The sequence below is a fragment of the Salvelinus alpinus genome, chromosome 7 (genome assembly GCF_045679555.1).
Source record: "Salvelinus alpinus chromosome 7, SLU_Salpinus.1, whole genome shotgun sequence".
Lineage (NCBI taxonomy): Eukaryota > Metazoa > Chordata > Actinopteri > Salmoniformes > Salmonidae > Salvelinus > Salvelinus alpinus.
The window spans coordinates 60,808,299-60,829,998 of record NC_092092.1 but is presented as its reverse complement, the minus strand read 5'-3'; the positions used below and the strand labels follow the sequence as shown (position 1 = coordinate 60,829,998).

Sequence of the window (21,700 nt, the reverse complement as noted above, 5' to 3'; positions counted from 1 at the left end):
TCTCTCTCTCTCTCTCTCTCTCTCTCTCTCTCTCTCTCTCTGTCTGTCTCTCTCTGGCTCTCTCTGTCTCTCTCTCTCTGTCTCTCTCTCTGTCTCTCTCTCTCTGTCAATTCAATTTTCAATTTCAATTCAATTGACTTTATTGACATGGCAAGTTCATTATTACTTACATTGTCAAAGTGTCTCTCTCTCTCTCCCTCTCTCTCTCTCTCTCTCTCTCTCTCTCTCTCTCTCTCTCTCTCTGTCTGTCTCTCTCTGGCTCTCTCTGTCTCTCTCTCTCTGTCTCTCTCTCTGTCTCTCTCTCTCTGTCAATTCAATTTTCAATTTCAATTCAATTGACTTTATTGACATGGCAAGTTCATTATTACTTACATTGTCAAAGTGTCTCTCTCTGTCTCTCTCTCTGTCTGTCTGTAGAAGCAGCAGGCTAAGTTCTATGAGAACATTATGAAGATCCTGAGGCCCAAGCCAGACTACTTTGCAGTGGGATACTATGGACAGGGCTACCCTCCCTTCCTCAGGGTCGGTCAACCTTCTCAATGGCTCAGTTTAGCCCATATTTACATGATTTTGGAGTGGCCAATAATGGTTTATTATACTTATGAAATGAGCAACAAAGGCTGTCAATTCACAAGAGGAAGCAATATCAAAATCGTATTAAAAGAATGACCTCTTATGTCGTATTTCTGAATGTTTATAACCCCATTCATGGGTGTCTATAGGTCTGATCAAACAAGGTGCTTATGAGCAGTAATGATCCCTTTATGACTGTCTACAACCTGTGTATAACCTCAGAACAAGGTGTTTATCCACCGGGGGATGGAGTACGAGCGTAGAGAAGACTTTCAGAACCAGCTGATGAGTCAGTTCCCCAGCGCTGTCCGTCTCAATATCACCACCATGCCTGGAGACGACGTCAGACTCTCCCCCCTGCAGTGTATCCTTAAAATGTACAGTGTATAAACCAGGATTGGGGTCAAATCCATTTAATTTCCAGTCAATTGAGGACGTACACTCGAAAGTCCAATTCTCTTCAATGCTTTTCAGCGAGTAACCTTTGGAATTTGAATTGGAATTGACCCCAACCCTGGTATACACACATCCTACACACACACCTACACACACGCACACACCTGCACACACCTACACACACACACACACACACACCTACCTACACACCTGCACACACCTGCACACACCTACACACACACACACACACCTACACACCTAAACATTTGTCTTCATCATGTTTGTGTTGTGGTAATGTTGCGTTCCCTGACCGGGGTTCTCAGACATCCAGTGTTTCACTGTTCAGCCTGTCCTGGAGATTCCACCTCACCTGAAGAACAAACCAGTCCCTGACCAGATCAACAAGTCAGTCCCTCTGTCTGTCTCCCTCTCATACGAATGAATTTGCTTTAAAAATAGACGGCGTAAACAGAAGAAATGTAGCCCCTCTTTCTGTGTTGTAGCTTCTACAAGTCTAACTATGTGCAGCGTTTCCACTACTCCAGACCAGTGAGGAGAGGACCAGTGGACCCCAACAATGAGTTTGTAGTAAGTGGCTGACTGACTGAGGACATGTCTATGACCATAGAGCATTCTATCCCATGTAAAACAATGGCAACAATCTCAATCTCTCTCTCTCTCTCCTAGTCCATGTGGATTGAGCGCACCACATTCACCACAGTGTACAAACTCCCTGGGATTCTGCGCTGGTTTGAGGCCACAGACATGAAACATGTAAGCCTGTGTCTGTCTGTCTGTCTGTCTTTTTGTCAAAATTAAAAATAAATCTCTCTCTCTCTCTCTCTCTCTCAATTCAATTTGCTTTATTGGCATGACGTAACAATGTACATATTGCCAAAGCTTATTTTGGATATTTACAATATAAAAATAAATAAAATGAGAATCAAAATTGACAACAGTAACAACAATAACCAAGGGTCAAAATAACCATACATTCAACAAAACAATAACAATAGCATACAGTAGAGTACATGTGCAGGTTGATTGGTCTGTCAGACACTGTCCCTCAACTTATGGCAGGCAGCAATGTAGTGCGCTGCCAAGCCACAGCTCTCTGCGTCCTCCCCCAACAGGACGGGTAGCCTATCCTCATCAGAGAGGTCTTTGAAACCTTGAATAAGGGTTTCAAATTTGGGAAAATGACACTCTCTAATTGTTTTATATTTTTTACATTTTGTCAGGAAATGCAGCTCCGTCTCAGGTTCTGCTGTTGTGCAGTGGTTGCACAGCCTTTCCTCTACAGGGAGCCAGGATTTCCTGTGTCTACCCTTCTCAATGGCAAGGCTGTGCTCACTGAGCCTGTACTTTGTCAAGGTTTTCCTAAGGTTTTGATCAGTAACCATGGTCAAATATTTAGCCACGGTGTAAAGTGCATAAATCTCTCTCTCTCTGTGTCTCTCCCCGTCTTTCTTTCTCTCTCTGTCAGAGCACCATCAGTCCTCTGGAGAATGCCATAGAGACCATGGAGAGCACAAATGACAAGATCCTCACCATGGTCAACCAATATCAGGCCGACGACGCCCTTCCCATCAACCCCCTCTCCATGCTGCTCAACGGCATCGTGGACCCCGCTGTCATGGGGGGCTTCGCCAAGTACGAGAAGGTCAGAGTTCATCCATCCAGCCATCCATTCGTCATCCCCTTACTCCTGCCCAACTCGTACATTGCAGAACAGTATTCTGTGTGTTTGGCACAAGCTGAAGTAGGAATAGAACATACTATACAATAAGAACATACATTTGTGTTCTTCCTATCTCAACCCAGGACTGTTTAATATATGAAACAACAGCATATTTCATTGATATCTCTCCTCTCCCCAGGCCTTCTTCACTGAGGAGTACAACCTGCAACACCCAGAGGACCGAGATAAGCTGGATCGCCTCAAAGACCTCATTGCATGGCAGGTACTGTACACACACACGCTACACACTCACATACAGTACAGAAACACAGGCACACACACACACATGCACACACACGTATGCACGCCCACACACATACACAGACACATTATTTTTACAGTTTACCTCTCTGGCAGATCCCGTTGCTGGGGGGAGGGATCTCTCTACATGGTAAGAGAGTGACAGACGACCTACGACCTTTCCACGAGCGCATGGAGGAGTGCTTCAAACACATGAGGAAGAAGGTGGAGAAGGAGTACGGCGTGAGGGACCTGGTAAGAGAAAGAGAGGGAGAGAAAAGGAGAGTGTTTGCGCGAGGACTGAAATGCTAGCTGCAGGGAACTGCCTGGTATCTTGGGCAGAGGAGAATATCTGTCTGAAAAAGTGTATTATGAAAAGAGCTTTAGGAATGATACTGGCCATGCCAAAGCTTAACTCCTGTTTGTGAAAAGCATTTTTCCTCTTCGTCATCCCTTGTTCTTAGCCGGATATGGATGAGAGGAAGTCAACTCGTCCCCGCTCTGTCCTTCGCTCCTTCCGTCAGTCTGTCATCTCCATCTGCTCACTCCAGGGGTCTGAGTGTGGGACCCCCACCAAACCTTACCCAGACAGGTAACACACACACACAGGCACACACACACACTCAGATGAAACCCACACAGATGGATGCAAACACAAAAACATATTTAACAACACACACCTTACCCTCGCCTCTCTCCTGATCCCATTCCCCTCGCCCCCCTCCCTCTCCAGTGGTCTCCCTGACACGGTGTCCCCCCGGACCCCCACCCTGCAGCGCTCCAGTGGGAGTATGAGCATGGGGGAAGAGGGAGGGGCCGATGGGGAGGTGAAACTCAGGAAGTCCAAGAAGAAAAGGAAGAGGAGCAGCATGATCTTCATCCCAGAGGAGAGAGACAGGACCAACACACTGGACAGCAAACGGGTGAGAGAGATGGAGAGATGGAGAGAGCGAGCACAGTGGGAGAGATAGAGCGAGAGACAGACAGAGACAGAGAAAGAGAGAGAGACATAGAAAGAGAGCGCGAGAGAGACAGAGACAGAGAGAGACAGAGACAGAGACAGAGACAGAGACAGAGACAGAGACAGAGACAGAGACAGAGACAGAGACAGAGACAGAGAGAGAGAGAGAGAGAGAGAGAGAGAGAGAGAGAGAGAGAGAGAGAGAGAGAGAAAAATGACAAGAGCGAGTGGGACAAAAGTGAGCAAAGCTGTCATCAAGGCAAAGGGTGGCTGCTTTGAAGATTCTCAAATTTAAAATATATTTTGATTTGTTTAGCACTGTTTTGGTTACTACATGATTCCATATGTGTTATTTCATAGTTTTGATGTCTTCACTATTATTCTACAATAGAAAAAACAAAATAGAGAAAAACCCTGGAATGAGTAGGTGTGTCCAAACTTTTGACTGGTACTGTACATACAGACTCCTGCTTTTTGTCAGTATCAGTGAGTATCCCTGCTCTCTGTTCTCTGCCTCCCTCTAGCTGTCCAAGAAGCAGGAGTTCCGCAGTGACAACAACCTGTCTGAATCCTGTCAGGGAAATGACTCTCTCACCAATGTCAACTCCAGGTCTCTGCCTGCTATTACAGGTAACACTCACAAACGTATGCACACGTATGACCGCATGCACATAGGCACACTCCCTCTCACACACACCCTCTCCCTGTTCACAGGTCTGTCTCTGTCCGTGGTCAACGGTAGTGAAGAGGCGGAGTCAGCCCGGTCCAGGAGGGACAGTAAGAGCATGTCTGTGTGTCTTCCTGGTGACCGTACCGCTGACAGACGCTCCAAAGGGGTTATCAACCTGCTGTTCGGGACCAAGGTACACACACACACACACACACACACACACACACAACAACCATTAGGTAAGTTGTGTGTTTAATCTAAATGTATGGTTGTCTATGTTCCCACAGAGCAACAAGTCTGAGCAACAGAAAGACAAGTCGTGTACTGACCCAGGCAACAAGAACGTCAGTCATTTCTAACAGCCGTCCATCAAGCATGATGTACCCTCAGTGCCTTTAAACCTGCTCTGCTTTGAATGCCAGGCAACACAAGGGGTTGTTGCCCTGCTAGAAGCTCCTCTTTGGAAAGAGCCATCTGATCAGCTTTTTCATCAAGACTTGTTTGCGCTCACGCAGGCACACACACACATAGAGGGAGATGAAGAGAAACAGACTTGATCTCTGATGATGTCCTGCATAGCATGCTTTCACGCTTCTGCTCTCACATCTTTTAGAATCAATAAAAAAACATTTTCCTTGACTGGCTTTTTTTAGTAATGTAACTCGCAAGCTTTCAGATTTTATTAAACTTATGAAACACTGAATAAAAAGATATCCAATGTTTTACAGGGTAGGTTTTATTTTCAAAGCACATTCTATTAACAGTTTAATGTGACTCTCAGAACATAATGGAGGAATTCATTGAGAATATGGATGATGTCCCAAAGCACTCTCATTAAGAGCCAACGGCCAAAATAACATGACAATATTTCAATAAATAGTACAAACACAAACAGAATTACAATAATACGGAGTGGTATATCTGTTCAATAAATCAATATGAATGTCATGTAAATGACATACATAACCAAGATCAAATCGACAACAATTTTGAATTCTTATCAAATCAAAGTTTGTTGGTCGCATACACAGTTTAGCAATGTGAAATGCTGATGTTACCAGCGCTTAACAATGCAGTGAAATGCTGATGTTACCAGCTCTTAACAATGCAGTGAAATACTGATGTTACCAGCTCTTAACAATGCAGTGAAATGCTGATGTTACCAGCTCTTAACAATGCAGTGAAATGCTGATGTTACCAGCTCTTAACAATGCAGTGAAATGCTGATGTTACCAGCTCTTAACAATGCAGTGAAATGCTGATGTTACCAGCTCTTAACAATGCAGTGAAATGCTGATGTTACCAGCTCTTTGACAATGCAGTGAAATGCTGATGTTACCAGCTCTTTGACAATGTAGTGAAATGCTGATGTTACCAGCTCTTAACAATGTAGTGAAATACTGATGTTACCAGCTCTTAACAATGCAGTGAAATGCTGATGTTACCAGCTCTTAACAATGCAGTGAAATGCTGATGTTACCAGCTCTTAACAATGTAGTGAAATGCTGACGTTACCAGCTCTTAACAATGCAGTGAAATACTGATGTTACCAGCTCTTAACAATGCAGTGAAATGCTGATGTTACCAGCTCTTTGACAATGCAGTGAAATGCTGATGTTACCAGCTCTTTGACAATGTAGTGAAATGCTGATGTTACCAGCTCTTAACAATGCAGTGAAATGCTGATGTTACCAGCTCTTAACAATGCAGTGAAATACTGATGTTACCAGCTCTTAACAATGCAGTGAAATGCTGATGTTACCAGCTCTTAACAATGCAGTGAAATGCTGATGTTACCAGCTCTTTGACAATGCAGTGAAATGCTGATGTTACCAGCTCTTTGACAATGTAGTGAAATGCTGATGTTACCAGCTCTTAACAATGTAGTGAAATACTGATGTTACCAGCTCTTAACAATGCAGTGAAATGCTGATGTTACCAGCTCTTAACAATGCAGTGAAATACTGATGTTACCAGCTCTTAACAATGCAGTGAAATGCTGATGTTACCAGCTCTTAAAAATGCAGTGAAATACTGATGTTACCAGCTCTTAACAATGCAGTGAAATACTGATGTTACCAGCTCTTAACAATGCAGTGAAATACTGACGTTACCAGCTCTTAACAATGCAGTGAAATGTCAAATCATTCAAAAAGAAATTATTGAAACATAAAAACAGACCATACTGTGTCTGTGCAGTATAAAAATCAGTCTATTCATTATAATTAATTAGCTATGAAATTACATCTGGCTATCACTATCTCAATATTATGGCCATCATGATCTCAATATTATGCCCTCACTATCTCAATATTACAGTGTTTCTCATATCTCCATTACCTTTAAGGTCCAATGCAGCCAGTTGTGTTCATCTCAATATCAAATCATTTCTGGGTAACATTTAAGTACCTTACTGTGATTGTTTTTTTTTTTAAAAAGGCCTCCTGTGTGGTGCTGCTGTCTAAGGCACTGCATCGCAGTGCTTCAGGCGTCACTTCAGATCCGGGTTTGATCCCAGGCTGTTTCACAACCGGCCGTGACTGGGAGTCCCATAGGGCGGTGCACAATTGGCCCAGCGTCGCCCGGGTTAGGGGAGGGTTTGGCCAGGGGGGCTTTACTTGGCTCATCCCGCTCTAGCGACTCCTTGTTGCTGACCGGGCGCCTGCAGGCTGACTCAGTTGAATGGTGTTTCCTCTGACACATTGGTGCAGCTGGCTTCCGGGTTAAGCGGGCGGGTGTTAAGAAGCGCAGTTTGGCAGGTCATGTTTAGGAGGACGCATGACTCGACCTTCGCCCCTCCCGAGCCCATTGGAGAGTTGCAACGATGAGACAAGATCATAATTGGATATAACGAAATTTGTTTCTTAGCAAAAATACATTTCCAAGATAGAATTTTGCTTGGATTGTCTGGGAGTGGTCTGAGTGGGGAGCAGAGAACTAGCTGTTATTGACAGAGAGGTTTAAAACTCTCTTTCATGTTGGTCTATTAAATAATTTACTGCCATGTCACCAGGCAGGCCAAAACTCCATCCCACCAAAACATGCTGAAATTTCAGACCATCTTTTCAAACTGCTCTTACACTAAAAGGGCATTATCATCATTTCTGCTGCTCTTGGAAAATGATCTCTGATCTGAGGCCAGTGTAAAGTGAAGTGGTTGACTCGTGGTTTCCTGGTCACCTTAGTGTTCTCCTCAGACAGGGTGAGTCTGTGGTGGGCTGAGGTGGGGTCCAGTGTGAGCTCACAGGCATCTGAAAGCAGGAGGGGAGTGGTAAATGAATGAGTAAATGAGTAAATGCAATAGCCCTGGTCTGATCCGATGCTTTTTAGCATGTTTCACACTGTGGGTCATTTCCTCAGCCCTGGTCTGATCCGGTGCTTTTTAGCATGTTTCACACTGTGGGACATTTCCTCAGCCCTGGTCTAATCTGGTGCTCTCTACCATGTCCCACACTGTGGGACATTTCCTCAACCCTGGTCTAATCTGGTGCTCTCTACCATGCTCCACACTGTGGGACATTTCCTCAGCCCTGGTCTGATCCGGTGCTCTCTACCATGTCCTACACTGTGGGACATTTCCTCAGCCCTGGTCTGATCCGGTGCTCTCTACCATGTTCCACACTGTGGGACATTTCCTCAGCCCTGGTCTAATCTGGTGCTCTCTACCATGCTCCACACTGTGGGACATTTCCTCAGCCCTGATCTGATCCGGTGCTCTTTAGCATGTTTCACACTGTGGGACATTTCCTCAGCCCTGGTCTGATCCGGTGCTCTTTAGCATGTTTCACACGGTGGGACATTTCCTCAGCCCTGGTCTGATCCGGTGCTCTTTAGTATGTTTCACACGGTGGGACATTTCCTCAGCCCTGGTCTGATCCGGTGCTCTTTAGTATGTTTCACACGATGGGACATTTCCTCAGCCCTGGTCTGATCCGGTGCTCTTTAGCATGTTTCACACGGTGGGACATTTCCTCAGCCCTGGTCTGATCCGGTGCTCTTTAGTATGTTTCACACGGTGGGACATTTCCTCAGCCCTGGTCTGATCCGGTGCTCTCTACCATGCTCCACACTGTGGGTCATTTCCTCAGCCCTGGTCTGATCTGTTGCTCTCTACCATGCTCCACACGGTGGGACATTTCCTCAGCCCTGGTCTGATCCGGTGCTCTTTAGCATGTTTCACACGGTGGGACATTTCCTCAGCCCTGGTCTGATCCGGTGCTCTCTACCATGCTCCACACTGTGGGTCATTTCCTCAGCCCTGGTCTGATCTGTTGCTCTCTACCATGCTCCACACGGTGGGACATTTCCTCAGCCCTGGTCTGATCCGGTGCTCTTTAGCATGTTTCACACGGTGGGACATTTCCTCAGCCCTGGTCTGATCCGGTGCTCTCTACCATGCTCCACACTGTGGGTCATTTCCTCAGCCCTGGTCTGATCTGTTGCTCTCTACCATGTCCTACACTGTGGGACAAGCAGAGATGGAGTGATTAAGAGACACAGAGTCCCTATGAATAATGAAAGGAAATAATGACCATTCTTAACCTTGAGCCATATTTACTTCAGAGTCTCCAATCCACAGTGTGGATTCTCCAGTACAACAGAGAGCAGCTTCACTCAGGAGTCTCCTGGGTGATTGTAGCTCAGGTCCAGCTCTCTCAGGTGAAAGGGGTTTGAAGCCCCAGCCAGCGATGCACTGCCTTTTTCTGTGGCTCTACAGCCTGACAACCTGAGACACAAAAATGTGATTACATAATGAGATATAAAAATACACCAAGTAATACCTTTGTAATCATTTTTCTCTCTCAGTTGATTCAGTATTAGTCCTGTGCTCCTACACCAGTGACTGTAGTTGACAGTATGGATCATCCAGTCCAGCAGAGAGCAGTGTTACTCCACAATCCTGCAGGTCATTGTCTCTCCACTCCAGCGCTCTCAGATGAGAGAGAGGAGATCTCAGGGCTTTGGCTCTCCTCTGTAAGACTACGCCCTCCTAGCCTGTAGAAAAACGGGAGGGAAATCACACTCTGGTTCTGAGTCATTCAAGCACAAGTACACACACACTTCCAAGTCACCATAACATCATTCAGTCATAGCAGCTAACACCATCAGACCATCACTCCTCCCTGGAGTTTGTTTTATTGGAGGGAATTCCAAGGAGTAATGAAGGAACTAAAAGGCCATGTGTGACCCTATCCTCTGTAGTTCACACTGGGAGCTCTCCAGTCCTTTACAGAGCTGCCACAGGCCTGAATCCTGCATGTCATTGTTGCTTAGCTCCAGCTCAGTCAGACAGGAGTGTGGAGCTTGAAGAGCTACAGCCAAAATGGTGTTGGTAGCCATGGTGAGATCACACCCTGACATACTGGGGAAGAAAGCATCAAGAGGAAGGTGGTGATGATGATGATACTACTTCATGGTATGCTGTCCTTTCAGCTATCAGGTTATGTCTATTACGTGTAACTTTTTGTCGCTAAAAATAAAGAACGTCAAGCTAAAGACTCGCCCTCAGCCTCTCCAGTCTGCAGTTCTAACTCATCAGTCCAGCACGGAGCAGCAGACCACCTGAGTCCTGAAGGGGGTTGTAGCTGAGGTCCAGCTCAGGAATGAGTTGACACAGTCTCAGGCCACAGTCTCACAGTCCCCTCTCAGGTTACAGCCATCCAGTCTACAGGAGTAGTTCACATGTACATAGTACAACGTATAGGGCCGGTTTCCCAGACCCAGATTAAACCTACTCCAGGGTACAAACGATCACGACTCAGGACCCAGATGGAAACAGGAGACAAAGAGCTGTGAGACATGGGTTTAATTCTAGATACAGTTGATGTCGGAAGTTTACATACACCTTAGCCAAATACATTTAAACTCAGTTTTTCACAATTCCTGACATACATTTAATCCTAGTAAAAATTCCCTGTCTTAGGTCAGTTAGGATCACCACTTTATTTTCAGAATGTGAAATGTCAGAATAATAGTAGAGGGAATTATTTATTTCAGCTTTTATTTCTTTCATCACATTCCCAGTGGGTCAGAAGTTTACGTACACTGTCGTGGCAATTTGCTGTATTACCAAATGATGAGAGAGCAAACCACACACCAGTCAGAGTTATACTTAAACTTCACCTTCAATAATCATTAAGCTTTTGCAATAGCATTTGACTTTAAACATTTCAGTATCTCTAATGAAATAGTTGAGTGGCCAACATAATGGCAACTGAGATCTTTTATAGCAAAGATCCACCCCCTAGTCGACATGACAAACCACAGATAATAGGAACTGCTTCACAAAGAAAGACTTTTACTTGAGAGAGGAGTATCCCAAAGCTAGACAGCATTCGCTATAAATTATTGTTCAGCTTGGTCTCCTAAACAAGGTTCTAATCTCATTCTTGGTACTTCACAGAGTACCAAAACATTACCTCATCCAATGGCATATATCAATTGTCAATTCTAGATACTCCTATCTCAAATACACCCAAACCTGGACAAACTCAATGAAGACAGTGAGCCTCTTAGGTCATATACTAGGTCAAGATAAGGGCAACCTCAGAGGGGACATACAATGGTTCCAGACACAGGCATACTCTTTCCCCCAATGAGAGAAGTAGGGAGTGACTGGCATACAGATATTGTATGAGATAACTAACTGGTTCCCCATTAATAACGCCATCCCTTCACATGGTTTAGGAATAGTTACAGACACATTCCCATAAGAAGACAATGTTCCATTCTGTCCTCCTCCCCGTCTGATATTCTACATAGCACCACATGGTTTAACAGATACATTGACATATGAAGACAAGCCTGACCTCTACCCTCTCTGGGCCCCAAGTGACTAAGCCCTAGCTGAGAAATGATAACTGCAACTGCCAACCCTATAGACAAAGGGAAATATTTTAATGACAAGTATCTCACAAGCATATTATGAAAATAAAACATCTTATCCATGTTACCCAACTCTTCTGATTCATCCCCAACAACACTCAAATAGTATTTGGTAGCATTGCCTTTAAATTGTTTAACTTGGGTCAAACGTTTCGGGTAGCCTTCCACAAGCTTCCCACAATAAGTTGGGTGAATTTTGGCCCATTCCTCCTGACAGAGCTGGTATAACTGAGTCAGGTTTGTAGGCCTCCTTGCTCGCACATGCTTTTTCAGTTCAGTTCTGCCCACACATTTTCTATGGGATTGAGGTCAGGGCTTTGTGATGGCCACTCCAATACCTTGACTTTGTTGTCCTTAAGTCATTTTTCCACAACTTTGGAAGTATGCTTGGGGTCATTGTCCATTTGGAAGACCCCTTTGCCACCAAGCTTTAACTTCCTGACTGATGTCTTGAGATGTTGCTTCAATATATCCATATAATTTTCCTTTCATCATGATGCCATCTATTTGTGAAGTGCACCAGTCCCTCCTGCAGCATAGCACCCCCACAACATGATGCTGCCATCCCCGTGCTTCATGGTTGGGATGGTGTTCTTCAGCTTGCAAGCTTCCCCGTTTTTCCTCCAAACATAACGATGGTTATTATGGCCAAACAGTTCTAATTTTTGCTTCATCAGACCAGAGGACATTTCTCCAAAAAGTACGATCTTAGTCCCCATGTGCAGTTGCAAACCTTAGTCTGGCTTTTTTATGGCAGTTTTGGAGCTGTGGCTTCTTCCTTGCTGAGCTGCCTTTCAGGTTATGTCGATATAGGACTCGTTTTACTGTGGATATAGATACTTCTGTACATGTTTCCTCCAATATCTTCACAAGGTCCTTTGCTGTTGTTCTGGGATTGATTTGAACTTTTCTCACCAAAGTACGTTCATCTCTAGGAGACAGAACGCGTCTCCTCCTGAGCGGTATGACGGCTGCGTGGTCCCATGGTGTTTATCCTTGCATACTGTTGTTTGTACAGATGAACGTGGTACCTTCAGGCATTTGGAAATTGCTCCCATGGATGAACCAGATTTGTGGAGGTCTACAATTTTCTTTCTGAGTTGTTGCCTGATTTCTTTTGATTTTCCCAAGATGTCAAGCAAAGAGGCACTGAGTTTGAAGGTAGGCCTTGAAATACATCCACAGGTACACCTTCAATTGACTCAAATGATGTCAATTAGCCTATCAGAAGCTTCTAAAGCCATGACATAATTTTCTGGAATTTTCCAAGCTGTTTAAAGGCACAGTCAACTTAGTGTATGTAAACTTCTGACCCACTGGAATTGTGATAGATTATTTCACTTATAATTCACTGTGTCTATAAACAATTGTTGGAAAATGTACTTGTGTCATGCACAAAGTAGATGTCCAAACCGACTTGCCAAAACTATAGTTTGTTAACAAGAAATTTGTGGAGTGGTTGAAAAATGAGTTTTAATGACTCCAACTAACTTCAACTGTACATGAAAAGTGAGATGTATACAGAGAGTGCGGGGCAACAGAAGGCGAACAGCAGAGGGCTTAAGGACAGCCATACCCTCTGCCGAAGACGATAACGGGGAGCAGGGGTCCGGTGGCTCTCTTCCAGGTACGGCGACGGATGAACATCTGGGCAGAAAGTATGCTGACCTCTTTCTCTCGCTCCGGGAAGGGCGGGGCTGATATCCCAGGGAACTCTTAAAAGGCGAGAGACCCGTAGCAGAATAGGGAAGGGTGTTGTGGGTATATTCCTCCCACACAAGTTGCTGTCTCCAGGTGGTCGGATTGGTGGAGACGAGGCAGTGAAGAGTTGTCTCCAGGTGGTCGGATTGGTGGAGACGAGGCAGTGAAGAGTTGTAACCAGGTGGTCGGATTGGTGGAAACGAGGCAGTGAAGAGTTGTCTCCAGGTCCTGATGGGCTCATCTGGGGATGAAAACCAGAGGACAGGCTGGCTGACGACCCAATGAGGTTGCAGAGCGCCTTCCATATAATGGGGTACAAGTATTCAAATAAGGAGAAGGCCAAATGTGTTTTGTTGAATTTTCTGTTTTCTCAGGCAAAGTTGTCTATTTGGCTAACAAGGAGGAACAGGGTCAAAGGTCCCATTATTGTTTAATGGGATGGTCTCTGCGCGCCTTAGGGTTGAGTTTGAGTTCTATAGAATGATAAAAAGTGTGGAGATGTTTGAGGAGATATGGTGTGTCAGGGGGGCTGTCTGTATAGCTGGGGAAGATGTTTGAGGAGATATGGTGTGTCAGGGGGGCTGTCTGTATAGCTGGGGAAGATGTTTGAGGAGATATGGTGTGTCAGGGGGGCTGTCTGTATAGCTGGGGAAGATGTTTGAGGAGATATGGTGTGTCAGGGGGGCTGTCTGTATAGCTGGGGAAGATGTTTGAGGAGATGTGGTGTGTCAGGGGGGCTGTCTGTATAGCTGGGGAAGATGTTTGAGGAGATATGGTGTGTCAGGGGGGCTGTCTGTATAGCTGGGGAAGATGTTTGAAGAGATGTGGTGTGTCAGGGGGGCTGTCTGTATAGCTGGGGAAGATGTTTGAGGAGATATGGTGTGTCAGGGGGCTGTCTGTATATCAGGGGAAGATGTTTGAGGATATATTGTGTGTCAGGGGGGCTGTCTGTATAGCTGGGAAAGATGTTTGAGGAGATATGGTGTGTCAGGGGGGCTGTCTGTATAGCAGGGGAAGATGTTTGAGGAGATGTGGTGTGTCAGGGGGGCTGTCTGTATAGCAGGGGAAGATGTTTCAGGAGAAATGGTGTGTCAGGGGGGCTGTCTGTATAGCTGGGGAAGATGTTTGAGGAGATATGGTGTGTCAGGGGGGCTGTCTGTATAGCAGGGGAAGATGTTTGAGGAGATATGGTGTGTCAGGAAGCTGTCTGTATAGCAGGGGAAGATGTTTCAGGAGAAATGGTGTGTCAGGGGGCTGTCTGTATAGCTGGGGAAGATGTTTGAGGAGATATGGTGTGATGGGGGGCTGTCTGTATAGCTGGGGAAGATGTTTGAGGAGATATGGTGTGTCAGGGGGGCTGTCTGTATGGCAGGGGAAGATGTTTGAGGAGAAATGGTGTGCTGTGGGGGCTGTCTGTATAGCTGGGGAAGATGTTTGAGGAGAAATGGTGTGCTGTGGGGGCTGTCTGTATAGCTGGGGAAGATGTTTGAGGAGAAATGGTGTGCTGTGGGGGCTGTCTGTATAGCAGGGGAATATGTTTCAGGAGAAATGGTGTGCTGTGGGGGCTGTCTGTAAAGCAGGGGAAGATGTTTGAGGAGATATGGTGTGTCAGGGGGCTGTCTGTATATCAGGGGAAGATGTTTCAGGAGAAATGGTGTGCTGTGGGGGCTGTCTGTATAGCAGGGGAAGATGTTTGAGGAGATATGGTGTGTCAGGGGGCTGTCTGTATAGCAGGGGAAGATGTTTGAGGAGATATGGTGTGTCAGGGGGCTGTCTGTATATCAGGGGAAGATGTTTCAGGAGAAATGGTGTGTCAGGGGGCTGTCTGTATATCAGGGGAAGATGTTTGAGGATATATGGTGTGTCAGGGGGGCTGTCTGTATAGCAGGGGAAGATGTTTGAGGAGATATGGTGTGTCAGGGGGCTGTCTGTATAGCTGGGGAAGATGTTTGAGGAGATATGGTGTGTCAGGGGGCTGTCTGTATAGCAGGGGAAGATGTTTGAGGATATATGGTGTGTCAGGGGGGCTATCTGTATAGCAGGGGAAGATGTTTGAGGAGATATGGTGTGTCAGGGGGCTGTCTGTATATCAGGGGAAGATGTTTCAGGAGAAATGGTGTGCTGTGGGGGCTGTCTGTATAGCAGGGGAAGATGTTTGAGGAGATATGGTGTGTCAGGGGGCTGTCTGTATATCAGGGGAAGATGTTTCAGGAGAAATGGTGTGCTGTGGGGGCTGTCTGTATAGCAGGGGAAGATGTTTTGGATATACGGTTGTAGAAGTGATGAGGTTTGGTTATTGTGATGTGTGGTGTTGTTCTGTGTCATGGGGTAGAGGGCAAGGTGAGTATGGTACATGTATGCAGTACAGGATGTATTTGTTTTATTTTATTTTAGAGGGGGTGGTGAGGTTTTAATGAAATGAGAATGTTTCATTAAAGAAAGACAAAAAGTAAAAAAGTAAATTCTCTTCTCCCTTCTCTTTGTCTCTCTGAGACATTAGGAGTGTCAGGGCACTACAGAGATGTGTGAAGAACAGGGGAGATGTTGCTGCTGCGAGCCTTAATTGCCTGTGTGGTAATCCTTAAACTGACAGCACATCAAACCAGGAATATAATTTACATTTTGTCTCCCAGGGAGACAGTGCTGAAGTCACATTGGGTTTTGTGCTGTATAACATGAGTCACTGTCAGTGTCCCTTTTGGCAGAGAATGAATAAGGTTTAGGTACATTAGATAATGGATATACAGTATAGGCAGAACTGAGTAACAAATGTTATATTATCGGTTCCCAGTACAGAGCACTAGTTGAATACCAATAAGCAGATATTAGCTGCACTGCCTTGAGTTCCTTGTATTACTTGCACAGCTATCTGCCTGTCTGTCTCTCTGGTACAGCTCTCTGCCTGTCTGTCTCTCTGGTACAGCTCTCTGCCTGTCTGTCTCTCTGGTACAGCTCTGCCTGCCTGCAATGCACGTGCTTCTACACCTGCATTGCTTGCTGTTTGGGGTTTTAGGCTGGGTTTCTGTACAGCACTTCGAGATATTAGCTGATGTACGAAGGGCTATATAAAATAAACTTGATTTGATTTGATTTGTACAGCTCTCTGCCTGCCTGTTTCTCTGGTACAGCTCTCTGCCTGTCTGTCTCTCTGGTGCAGCTCTCTGCCTGTCTGTCTCTCTGGTACAGCTCTCTGTCTGTATGTCTCTCTGGTACAGCTCTCTGTCTGTCTGTCTCTCTGGTACAGCTCTCTGCCTGTCTGTCTCTCTGGTACAGCTCTCTGCCTGTCTGTCTCTCTGGTACAGCTCTCTGCCTGTCTGTCTCTCTGGTACAGCTCTCTGTCTCTCTGGTACAGCTCTCTGTCTGTCTGTCTCTCTGGTACAGCTCTCTGTCTGTCTGTCTCTCTGGTACAGCTCTCTGTCTGTCTGTCTCTCTGGTACAGCTCTCTGTCTGTCTGTCTCTCTGGTACAGCTCTCTGTCTGTCTGTCTCTCTGGTACAGCTCTCTGTCTGTCTGTCTCTCTGGTACAGCTCTCTGTCTGTCTGTCTCTCTGGTACAGCTCTCTGCCTGTCTGTATCGTTGGTACAGCTCTCTGCCTGTCTGTCCTGTCTCTCTGCCTGTCTATCTGTTTATTTGTATGTCTCTCTGCCTACTTGTCTGTCGGTCTGCCTGTCTGTCTGTCCTGTCCTGTCTGGGATGATGTGAACACGTTGTGAGCGACAAACCCTTCTTTGGCTGTGTGCATGCGTGCCCATAAGAGAGACTGTGTGTGTGTGTATATATCAGTAGACTACTATCTCCTAGGCCTAATAACAGCTGTGTGCCACAGGCACAAAGGCGGAGGAGGAGAGGAGATAGAGAGATGGACATCCTGTGCTGAGAGGAGGAGAGCAGGGATATCTGATGGAGAGGCAGGAGGGGGGTGATGGAGGAGTGGAGGTCTGGGTGATGGAGTGGAAAGGTGAAGGTGGGAGGGGGTTGATGGAGTGGTGGAGAGGTGAAGGTGGGAGGGGGGTGATGGAGGAGTGGAGAGGTGAAAGTGGGAGGGGGTGATGGAGGAGTGGAGAGGTGAAGGTGGGAGGGGGTTGATGGAGTGGTGGAGAGGTGAAGGTGGGAGGGGGTGATGGAGTGGTGGAGAGGTGAAGGTGGGAGGGGGGTGATGGAGTGGTGGAGAGGTGAAGGTGGGAGGGGGTGATGGAGGGGGGAGAGGTGACGGTGGGAGGGGGTGATGGAGTGGTGGAGAGGTGAAGGTGGGAGGGGGTGATGGAGGAGTGGAGAGGTGAAGGTGGGAGGGGGTGATGGAGTGGTGGAGAGGTGAAGGTGGGAGGGGGTGACGGAGGAGTGGAGAGGTGAAGGTGGGCGGGGGTGATGGAGTGGTGGAGAGGTGAAGGTGGGAGGGGGGTGATGGAGTGTTGGAGAGCCGAAGGTGGGAGGGGGTGATGGAGTGTTGGAGAGGTGAAGGTGGGAGGGGGGTGATGTAGTGTTGGAGAGGTGAAGGTGGGAGGTGGGTGATGGAGTGTTGGAGAGGTGAAGGTGGGAGGGAGTGATGGAGTGTTGGAGAGGTGAAGGTGGGAAGGGGTGATGGAGAGGTGAAGGTGGGAGGGGGTGATGGAGGAGTGGAGAGGTGAAGGTGGGAGGGGGTGATGGAGGAGTGGAGAGGTGAAGGTGGGAGGGGGTGATGGAATGGTGGAGAGGTGAAGGTGGGAGGGGGTGATGGAGTGTTGGAGAGGTGAAGGTGGGAGGGGGTGATGGAGAGGTGAAGGTGGGAGGGGGTGATGGAGGAGTGGAGAGGTGAAGGTGGGAGGGGGTGATGGAGGAGTGGAGAGGTGAAGGTGGGAGGGGGTGATGGAGTGGTGGAGAGGTGAAGGTGGGAGGGGGTGATGGAGTGGTGGAGAGGTGAAGGTGGGAGGGGGTGATGGAGTGGTGGAGAGGTGAAGGTGGGAGGGGGTGATGGAGGAGTGGAGAGGTGAAGGTGGGAGGGGGTGATGGAGTGGTGGAGAGGTGAAGGTGGGAGGGGGTGATGGAGTGTTGGAGAGGTGAAGGTGGGAGGGGGTGTTGGAGAGGTGAAGGTGGGAGGGGGTGATGGAGTGGTGGAGAGGTGAAGGTGGGAGGGGGTGATGGAGGAGTGGAGAGGTGAAGGTGGGAGGGGGTGATGGAGTGGTGGAGAGGTGAAGGTGGGAGGGGGTGATGGAGGAGTGGAGAGGTGAAGGTAGGAGGGGGTGATGGAGTGGTGGAGAGGTGGAGAGGTGAAGGTGGGAGGGGGGTGGTTGAGTGTTGGAGAGGTGAAGGTGGGAGGGAGGTGATGGAGGAGTGGATAAGTGGAGGTCTGGGTGATGGAGTGGAGAGGTGAAGGTGGGAGGGGGGTGATGGAGTGGTGGAGAGGTGAAGGTGGGAGGGAGGTGATGGAGGAGTGGAGAAGTGGAGGTCTGGGTGACAGAGTGGAGAGGTGAAGGTGGGAGGGGGGTGATGGAGAGGTGAAGGTGGGAGGGAGGTGATGGAGGAGTGGAGAAGTGGAAGTCTGGGTGATGGAGTGGAGAGGTGAAGGTGGGAGGGGGGTGATGGAAGAGTGGAGAGGTGAAGGTGGGAGGGGGTGATGGAGTGTTGGAGAGCCGAAGGTGGGAGGGGGTGTTGGAGAGGTGAAGGTGGGAGGGGGTGATGGAGGAGTGGAGAGGTGAAGGTGGGAGGGGGGTGACGGAGTGTTGGAGAGCCGAAGGTGGGAGGGGGTGTTGGAGAGGTGAAGGTGGGAGGGGGTGATGGAGTGTTGGAGAGGTGAAGGTGGGAGGGGGTGATGGAGTGTTGGAGAGGTGAAGGTGGGAGGGGGTGATGGAGTGGTGGAGAGGTGAAGGTGGGAGGGGGTGATGGAGGAGTGGAGAGGTGAAGGTGGGAGGGGGTGATGGAGTGGTGGAGAGGTGAAGGTGGGAGGGGGGTGATGGAGTGTTGGAGAGGTGAAGGTGGGAGGGGGTGATGGAGGAGTGGAGAGGTGAAGGTGGGAGGGGGTGATGGAGTGGTGGAGAGGTGAAGGTGGGAGGGGGGTGATGGAGTGTTGGAGAGCCGAAGGTGGGAGGGGGTGTTGGAGAGGTGAAGGTGGGAGGGGGTGATGGAGTGTTGTGATACCAGACTGGAAGGTTCAGATTCTGGAGAACCTGTATGATACATGACTGGAAGGTTCAGATTCTGAAGAACCTGTATGATACCAGACTGGAAGGTCCAGATTCTGAAGAACCTGTATGATACCTGACTGGAAGGTTCAGATTCTGAAGAACCTGTATGATACCAGACTGGAAGGTTCAGATTCTGGAGAACCTGTATGATACATGACTGGAAGGTTCAGATTCTGAAGTACCTGTATGATACCAGACTGGAAGGTCCAGATTCTGAAGAACCTGTATGATACCTGACTGGAAGGTTCAGATTCTGAAGTACCTGTATGATACCAGACTGGAAGGTCCAGATTCTGAAGAACCTGTATGATACCTGACTGGAAGGTTCAGATTCTGAAGAACCTGTATGATACCAGACTGGAAGGTTCAGATTCTGGAGAACCTGTATGATACCTGACTGGAAGGTTCAGATTCTGAAGAACCTGTATGATACCAGACTGGAAGGTTCAGATTCTGGAGAACCTGTATGATACCTGACTGGAAGGTTCAGATTCTGGAGAACCTGTATGATACCTGACTGGAAGGTTCAGATTCTGAAAAACCTGTATGATACCAGACTGGAAGGTTCAGATTCTGGAGAACCTGTATGATACCAGACTGGAAGGTTCAGATTCTGGAGAACCTGTATGATATGATGTTTGACTGGAAAATTCCGATTCTGAAGAACCTGTGTGATATGATATCTGACTGGAAGGTCCAGATTCTGAAGAACCTGTACTGGCTGGATGGTCCAGATTCTGAAGAACCTGTATGATACCAGACTGGAAGGTTCAGATTCTGAAGAACCTGTATGATACCTTACTGGAAGGTACAGATTCTGAAGAACCTGTGTGATACCTGACTGGAAGGTCCAGATTCTGAAGAACCTGTATGATATATCTGACTGGAAGGTTCAGATTTTGAAGAACCTGTATGATACCTGACTGGGAGGTTCAGATTCCGGAACCATGACACCGTCTCTATCACTGGATTCTCATTTTCTTTCCTGAACCTTTGACTTTTGGTGATACTATAGGGTCCACAGTGGTGGCTTGGTTCCATCTTTCACCTTATAATTATTAACCCTTCAACACCTGAGAAACCAGGTTGGTGGGCTGGTTAACCAATCAATAGCTTCTATTGATCTATGCTCAACCAATGGGGTGGAGACTCTGCAGCCCTGAGGGGGTCTCCCTGCACACCATCAGTCCATCCTCTCAGGAATCACCCCGTGTTCTCCATGTCCGTCCACTGATTGGGTTGCCGTAATGAGATGGTCTGATTTCCATGGTAACAGTGACCCCGCCTCGGTGTCACCCCATCTTTCTCTCTCTCTCTCTCTCTCTCATCTTTTTCTCTTGCTCTGTCTCTCACTCTCTCAATGGGCAAGACTCCTGTCTGTGTGTTGTCAGCAATGGAGAACTCTCGTTTCCCTAGGCAATACTGGGGACAGCATGACAGTCTGCTGCCAGCTGAGGGCCAGTCTCCAGGCAGTAGGAATAGATATGCCCGAGGTTGTTTACTGGCCCTGGGGGTCGAGGCTGTTTGCTGGCCTTGGGGGTCAAGGCTGTTTGCTGGCCCTGGGAGATCGAGGCTGTTTGCTGGCCTTGGGAGATCTAGGCTGTTTGCTGGCCTTGGGAGATCTAGGCTGTTTACTGGCCCTGGGAGATCGAGACTGTTTTCTGGCCCTGGGAGATCGAGACTGTTTGCTGGCCCTGGGAGATCGAGACTGTTTGCTGGCCCTGGGAGATCGAGACTGTTTGCTGGCCTTGGGAGATCAAGGCTGTTTGCTGGCCTTGGGAGATCAAGGCTGTTTGCTGGCCCTGGGAGATCTAGGCTGTTTACTGGCCCTGGGAGATCGAGACTGTTTACTGGCCCTGGGAGATCGAGACTGTTTGCTGGCCCTGGGAGATCGAGGCTTTTTGCTGGCCCTGGGGGGGGGGGGGGGGGGCTTTGTAAGATCCCAGGATGTGTGAGGCTGCCAGGAGTCTCCATGGAGTCCCAGAGCAGCTCTTCAGTCTACTACCTGGTCTGGCCTGCCTGGCAGACATTTCAAATCAAATCAAACTTTATTTGTCACATGCGCCGAATACAATTAGTGTAGATCTTACCGTGAAATGCTTACTTACAAGCCCTTAACCAACAGTACAGTTCAAGAAGTGTTAAGAAAAGATTTAACAAATAAACTAAAGTAAAAAATAATAAAAAGTAACATAATAACGAGGCTATATACAGGGGGTACCGGTACCAAGTCAGTGTGCGGGAGTACAGGTTAGAGGTCATTTGTACATGTAGGTAGGGGTGAAGTGACTATGCATAGATAATAAACGGCAAGTAGAAGCAGTGTACAAAACAAATGGAGGGGGGTGGGGGTTCAATGTAATAGTCGGGTGGCCA

The 21,700-nt window shown here is 47.5% G+C and overlaps 1 protein-coding gene across 2 annotated transcripts in view; it reads left to right on the top strand.

Moving 5' to 3' along the window:
- Positions 1-5,303, top strand: part of LOC139581395 (dedicator of cytokinesis protein 2-like) — a 138,695-nt gene extending 133,392 nt beyond the window's left edge. For both annotated transcript variants that reach the window (XM_071411113.1, XM_071411112.1), the window contains exons 39-51: positions 418-522; positions 796-937; positions 1,293-1,374; positions 1,473-1,557; positions 1,657-1,743; positions 2,456-2,632; positions 2,850-2,933; positions 3,068-3,205; positions 3,415-3,542; positions 3,684-3,873; positions 4,436-4,541; positions 4,626-4,774; positions 4,869-5,303. In XM_071411113.1, the coding sequence (XP_071267214.1) occupies positions 418-522; positions 796-937; positions 1,293-1,374; positions 1,473-1,557; positions 1,657-1,743; positions 2,456-2,632; positions 2,850-2,933; positions 3,068-3,205; positions 3,415-3,542; positions 3,684-3,873; positions 4,436-4,541; positions 4,626-4,774; positions 4,869-4,940 (1,545 nt within the window). In that variant the 3' untranslated portion in view covers positions 4,941-5,303. The remainder of the gene's footprint in view (positions 1-417; positions 523-795; positions 938-1,292; positions 1,375-1,472; positions 1,558-1,656; positions 1,744-2,455; positions 2,633-2,849; positions 2,934-3,067; positions 3,206-3,414; positions 3,543-3,683; positions 3,874-4,435; positions 4,542-4,625; positions 4,775-4,868) is intronic.
- Positions 5,304-21,700: the final 16,397 nt, after the last annotated feature.